The sequence below is a fragment of the Danio rerio genome, chromosome 21, assembly GCF_049306965.1.
Source record: "Danio rerio strain Tuebingen ecotype United States chromosome 21, GRCz12tu, whole genome shotgun sequence".
NCBI classification, from domain to species: Eukaryota; Metazoa; Chordata; class Actinopteri; order Cypriniformes; family Danionidae; genus Danio; species Danio rerio.
Window position 1 is genome coordinate 327501 of NC_133196.1, and position 7500 is coordinate 335000.

Consider the following 7500-nt stretch of genomic DNA (forward strand, 5'->3'; position numbering starts at 1 on the left):
TTGTTGACAATATCAGAGTTAACGGTAACAGAGCCGACGATATCTGAGTTGACAGCAAGAGAGCTGACGATATCGGAGTTGACCGTAACATGGTTGACAATATCAGAGTTAACGCTAACAGAGCTGACGATATCCGAGTTGACCGTAAGAGAGCTGACGATAACGGAGTTGACAGTAACAGATTTGAGGATATCAGAGTTGACGGTAACAGAGCTGACGATATCGTAGTTGACCATAACAGAGCTGACGATATCGTAGTTGACCGTAACATCGTTGGCGGTAACAGAGTTGATGATAACGGAGCTGACCGTATCGAAGTTGACGCTCTTGGAGTAGATTGTAACAGAGTTGACGATATTGAAGCTGACGGTATTGGAGTTGACTGCACTGGAGTTGATGGTAACAGAGCTGACGATATCAGAGTAGACCGTAACAGAGTTGACGATATCAGAGTTGACGGTAACAGCGTTGACGATATCAGAGTTGAGGTACTGTCAACTGACGTATCGGAGCTGACGTATTGGAGAGCTGACAGTTATGGAGATGATGGTTTCGCAGCTGACAGTAACGGAGTTGATAGTATCAGAGTTGATGGTAACGGAGGTGACCGTATAGTGGAGTTGACTTATTGGAATGGATGGTAACAGAATTGACGCACCGTCAACTGTGGTATTAGAGCTGACAGTATCAGAGCTGATGGTAATGGAGCTAACATATAGGAGCTTACGGTAACGGAGTTGACTGTAACGGAGTTGATATTGATATTAGAGTTTACGTATCGAACTTGATGGTTACAGAGTATACGTACCGTAAGCTGATGTATTATAGCTGACAGTATGGGAGCTAACGATAATGGAATTGGCGGTACCGGATTTGACGGTAACAAAGTTAATGATAACAGAGCTGACGATATCGGAGTTCACTGTGACAGAGTTCATATTTAAGACAAAATGTCCCGAAATACACATACTATTAGAGATAACGTGATATAATTTATGGTTTTATTCAAAATATATTTGTGTGTGTGTGTGTGTGTGTACCTCTTCACGCAGGCCGTGTTTGCGCTGCTCCAGGCAGATCTCTTTGGCCCTCATCAGCTGTAGAGTCTCTTTAGAGACGGCGTACTGCAGTCTCTCCATCCGCTCCACCGCCGCTCCCCACGCTGCCTTCCCGAACTTCCTCTGGTCTGCACGCATGCGCTCGTACATCACTGACACACACACACACACAGACATGGCTGTGATTACTGCGACTGCTAACACTTATCAGTCCGGTAGTTCTAAGTGTAAGTGTGTGTTGTATAGTGTGTGTTGTGGTGTGTGTGTGTGTGTGTGTGTGTGTCTCACCCTTCTGAGCGCGTGCAGTGGTCTCGAAGTATTTGACGGTCAGGTCCTGTATGGACAGTACAGCAGTGTGTGCTTTCCTCTGCCAGTCTTCATCTTCTCTGCGCAGAGACTCCACGCGCCGCGGGCCCAGACGCTCCGTCTCCAGAGAGATCTGAGAACACACACACACACACACACACACACACACACACACACACACACACACACACACACACACACACACACACACACACACACACCATCAGTCAAACAGACTGGATATAGCAGGACTTAAGCTTTCCTCTATCATCCTCCTGTGTCTAGAATACTTGCTTCTGATTGGTCAGTCGTGACATTATAAGGTGTGTTATTCCCAGATAATTGGGCAAGCACAGTGGCGCAGTGGGTAGCACAATCGCCTCAGAAGAAGGTCTCTGGTTTGAGTCTCGGCTGGGTCAGTTGGTGTTTCTGTGTGGAGTTTGCATGTTCTTCTCGTGTTGGTGTGGGTTTCCTCCAGGTGCTCCGGTTTCCCCCACAGACCAAACACATGCGCTATAGGCGAACTGATCAACTACACTGGCCGTAGTGTATGAGTGTGTGTGATTGAGTGTGTATGGGTGTTTCCCAGTACTGGGTTGCAGCTGGAAGGGCATCCACTGTGTAAAACATATGCTGGAATAATATAGCAGTCTCAGGAGAGAGCCGCAGACACTTCCTCCAGCTCCTCTGGGGAGATCCTGAGGTGTTTTCAGGCCAGCCGAGAGACATGTTGTGCAGATGAGTATAATGTGTCTATAATGCAGATCTACAGGGACGTTTTTCACATATTAATGGATTTATCTGCATTGATCTGTGTCTGGAGCACAGAGGAGGATCGAGTCTCGCTGACTCTGGTCTCCTCAAGCTCTACTGAACCACAGAACACTGGAATCTGACAGAGACGCATGCGCACGTGCTCAATATGGAGACATGTAGAGATCATCATCTACTAAAACAGACTACACATCACTGACAGATCCTCATTCACTGCTGCCGCTGCTTCAGGCAGTGTGTGAGACACTCCAGATCCTGTTATTACACACACACACACACACACACACACACACACACACACACACACACACAGTGTCTAACAGACTCAAACAACAGGTGAAAATGACACTCAAACACACACACTCAGCACTTCTGTCTAACGGACTCAAACAGCAGGGGCAACTGACACACACACACACACACACACACACACACACACACACACACGCAGAGTTTACAGAGCTTGAGGCATTGTGGGAAAGTGATTCATGAGTCCTTCTGATTTACAGTTTAAAGAAATCATCTGTTAGTGAATTCAGCACTCGTGTTCACTAAAGAAACACACACACACACACACACACACACACACACACACACACACACACACACACACACACACATGCTGACTCTTGAGTGTGTACGTGTGCAGTTTTCTGGAACAGAATGTTCAGTATTTAAACACACTTACAGTACTGCAGACTAATGTGAACCAGATGCTGCGTACAGCACACACACACACACACACACACACACACACACACACACACACACACACACACACACATACACACACATACACACACACACACACACACACACACACACACACGTGTCCTGTGTGAAATACCTCTCTCTCTCTGTCTCTCTCTCAGTGAACATGTGAATGAAGTGAAGCCTTTACGCTGCAATACTGCTCCCCGTACTCAGAGTTTAGTCTGGTTTCTAGTTCAGATATCGACAAACTCTGAAATCTGGAAGCATTTTCTAGACAGGTAATTACTATAGTGCTGTTTTCAGAAAAAAACGAGTCAAAATGAGGAGAGTTTCTCCTTAAAACAAGCAGAATAATCTGACCATGGGGTGAGCAGAATACTCTGATTTCCACTTTGAAATGACATTACATTTCTTTCCCTGATGGCAGATTATTCTGCTCGTGTTTTAGAGCTGCTGTATGTCAGTGTTTGACTCTTCTGCAATATTAAAACTCTTTAATGTGAGTGCAGATATTCAGAATCATGCTCGGTGGACAGTCCTGTTCATCTGAAACTCAATGCTGAAGTCAGATATTCTGCTGTGGACATGTGCATTACATGCCGGAAATGCTGTCTTTGTTTTGGTCTCTGAAACCCGCCCAATGCCAGTTCAGCCTATTATATTTCAGCACCCGGGTTGCCAGATGGTGGAAAACAGCGTATTTCATTAAGAAATGGTTTTAAAGCATGTGTACATGACTACAATGCGCCCTCCAGTGGACAGCAGCAGACTCTGAAATGAGATGCAGATTCAGAGTTCCACATGAGGTGGTTAATGAGCAAATAATATCAATATTAGGAGTGTAAACATTTGGTGAACAGTAGGGCTGCAACTAACGATTATTTTAATAATTGATTAATCTGTCGATTATTTATCGATTAATCGGATAAAAAAGCCAAGAAAATCATTCATTTCATTCTCCTCCTTGCATTAGGATCCCTAAATAGCCTAGCACCCTCCAATCTCTGCAACATGCTTGTCCCCTACACCCCAACTCATTCATTATGTTCTGCTGACTCTGGCCCTCTCGCTGTTCCTCAGTACCGCCTCTCTTCAATAGGGGGCAGATCATGTAGTGTACTTGCACCCAAACTCTGGAACTCTCCACCACGCTCACTCCACTCTGCTAATAATATCTCTGAATTCAAATCCTTACTTAAGACTCACTTATTTCTGAATGCTTCACTTCTGATCTGACAAACTGACCACTTTATCTTATCCACCTCCACTCTGCTCATTTGTCTCCTAGGTCTTGTTGTTACATGACAACAGATGGAAAAATAAAGGATTCATAAAAGGCGAGTGAATAAAAATGTGTCTTTAGTCTTGCAATGCAAAGTAACTCTACCGCCGCTGCTTTACTGCTGCTATTAACTCTTTCCCTGCTGAGTTTAACAGATTCTCTCTGGCCCGGGAGTCTGTTTCTTTAGAACATTCACCCTTAATGTTTCCGTGGCGACGCATCATGCTTGTCATGTGACACACCGCAGCCACAACAGTGATGTATGACAGATGTATGCCTTTAATTTAGTTTCTTCAGTTTTACTTTGACATATTCACATGCTTGCTCATCATGTCATCAACTACCTGATATTCCAATTCACATAAACGTGTGAGTGATCGTGATCTGTAACATGAGATGGACAGCTTCATGTTCACTTGCGGACGCGGCCTCATTCATAAAAAGCAAAACAAGCAGGATTCAGCAGGTACATTCATAAGTTACTCCCAAAACACATGCAAGTAAGTGGCTGGTGAACTTCGAGAAGAGCAGATTCAACTTTATAGTTACTTTCACCATGTGTAATGTGTATCTGATGAATAAAACACATCAGCAAATTATATTTGAATGGGTTGTCAGACCTTCTTGTGTGTTTTACAGACTCTAAATGTCTTGTTTTACTAGTTTTTGTGTGTATTTGCATATCTAAAACCTAAATGAAGTATTAGGCGGTTAAAACGCTGCATTATTGTGATAATATGACACATCAGTTGAGTTGGTTTTGTTCTCGGGAAAAAAAAAACGAATAAAAAAGCAGCACTTTTCTGACGGTCCCTTACTGAGAGCTCTCCTCAGCGCGAGCCGTCTCTGCCGGAGCGCATATTGCGACTGCATAAAAGAGACAGCTGTGGAACATAACCTGCTTTGTCTTTTTGTAAGAAACACAGTTAAGATCTTTTGTCATCATAACCAGTGATCGTTCTCCAGAGATCGCTGGTTCCCACACAATAACCATGGACTACACTTCCGCCTTCTCCTGGACTACATATTCATACATGCTCTCCGGTCACACTCACACATGCTCACTCATCTAGACTGATTACATTCACACCACCTGAGCCTTGTCAGAGACTGATTGCACTCATTCACCCATCCAGTTTTCCGAGTCTTGTTATCTGTCACAGTAGCATTACAACGCAGTCTTGTTAGCTTGTGTACCGACCATTAGCCTTGTTAGCCTCTTTGTCTTAGTCTGCCGCCTGCCTTCTGACCTCCTTGCCTGTTGTTCTACTATGATTCTGGATTGTCCTCACACACCTGTTTGCACCCGTATTGACCACTGCTTGCCTGACTTTGAATAAACCTGCATATTGGATCCAAGCCTCAGTTGTTGGTGTTACTCCCCGTTGTTACATCTTTTTAGGGTAAGAGTTTTTTAGTTAATGCCGTCCATCACTGAATGTGTCAGGAATACCGAAAACAAAACCAACTGAACCCCTCAGCGCCAGACATGAACACCAGCACCAGGTTCTTTACGGTTCTCATTTCAAAACGGAACAAGAGTAGGATTCTGTAGTGATTATTCCGCATCATCCCCGTCTTCTTGAGGCGCTGAACTCTGTATCAGTGTGCGAGAGACGGAGAGGGGCCGTGTTTACTCTGCTCCGCGCTGAGCTAAACTGTTCTTTTTTTAATCAAACGTCTCTGTGTTGCGTGACACAACGAATCGATAATGAAATTCTTTGCCAACGCTTTTAGTAATCGATTTTTATCGATTTTTTTTTTTTTTATGTATGTACTCTGACCTGTCCACCAAGTTACCTTTACATGCATACACACACACACACACACACGTACACTCATGCACATACCAGTACCTGACTATATTGTTTTTGTTTTGTTGCTTTGTTTTTGCTATTTGTTGATGTTTTCTTGTATTTGTATGATTTTTGCATATTCTGATTTTTTTTTAAAAGTAATTGATTTTTATCGATTTAATCGATTCGCTGTAGCAGCCCTAGTGAGCGGGTCACACTGTAACTGGTGTCCTAACATGACGAGATGTGCAGTGATGAGCAGTTTGGCTGTTTGCAGCAGATGAAACAGGACAGAGATGTAAACACAGCACAGAATAGAGCACTCACTGCACTCCAGCACAACGCTGAGCTCTATACTCTAATGAACACACATCACAGGATTAATGTAGATGCTGGATCACTGATATGTGTTGGTCTGCAGGTCTGAAGTTCAGTTTCAGACTCTTTATTGTGTTCTGCAGATCTGAGCTGAACTCTCTGCTGCTGCTGTCAGTAGTGTGCTGATAATGTCCTGTCAGACTCGCATTATTAGTGTTCAACACTGAATACAGCACATGAGCTGAGCTGAGCTGATCAGTGTCAGTGTTCTGCTGTTACATTTACTTGAGTAAAATTAGTGAGTAATAAGTACTTTTTGAGTACATTTAAATTTGCACTTTTACTCGAGTAAATTACTATATTAGAGAGAAATCATTACTCTTACTTCGCTACATATACCGGCGTTCCTCCGTTACTGTCAAGTGATAATAAAGATGATCCATATATCTTGTTTGCAAATATCGCGATGCGCCGCATTGGAGAGGCTGTGCGCGAGAGGTTGCTATAGAGACGTATCTCCCGCTTTCAGGCCTGTTGGAATAATGGCTGAAGTCTAGGCAGACGTGCGAGTTTTACTGTGGTCCCGCCATGCTGCGGTTCCGAGAGGGACGCTCACGCTGTCTGTGCAGTCAGTTTATCAGAACAGCTCACCCAGCCTCAAGTTCAGTCTGTTTTTACTCCAAGATGTCAACAAGAATAGTTTCAAAATGCGATGCACACATCGAACTGACATGGCAACATATACATGAACCACAGCTCCGACCTGAAAAACACACGTAGTGGTGAGTGTCAACATTATCCATATTTCTAGACCTTATTAATAGTAACTCTGGGATAACTAAAGAAACCGCTGTTTAATAGAATAACTGATTAGCCCTGCACATATTAGTCATTTAACCATTACAATATAACATTTAAACATTATTTTTAACATATGATTGCTTTAACAGAAATATATTATCAACACATTTCTAGTTTTTAATAACTCATTTCTAATAACTGATTTCTTGTATATTTGCCCTGATGACAGCACATCATATTAGCCTAGATATTCTTCAAGACACTAGATATTTAGTCAGATATTTAGTCACTTCAGAATTAATAGGTTCTATCTGACATTTTCCTCAAAATTGGGTTATGGACATTGTTATTGAATGACAGCTCATTTACATTATAGGATGTTATTTTCTTATGAGTTGTTTACATTTGAGGACTTTTTATTTAAAAAACAAACGTAACACACATGCTGTCT

At 42.9% G+C, this 7500-nt stretch overlaps 1 protein-coding gene across 2 annotated transcripts in view; it reads right to left on the reverse strand.

Moving 5' to 3' along the window:
* Nucleotides 1-7500, reverse strand: part of jmy (junction mediating and regulatory protein, p53 cofactor) — a 29618-nt gene that overhangs the window by 10570 nt on the left and 11548 nt on the right. For both annotated transcript variants that reach the window (XR_012396517.1, NM_213272.1), the window contains 2 exon segments: nucleotides 1347-1497; nucleotides 1041-1210 (listed from right to left, as the gene is read on the reverse strand). Coding sequence is in view for 1 of the 2 variants with exons in the window: in NM_213272.1 (NP_998437.1) it covers nucleotides 1041-1210; nucleotides 1347-1497 (321 nt within the window). In the remaining variant the exon portion in view is untranslated.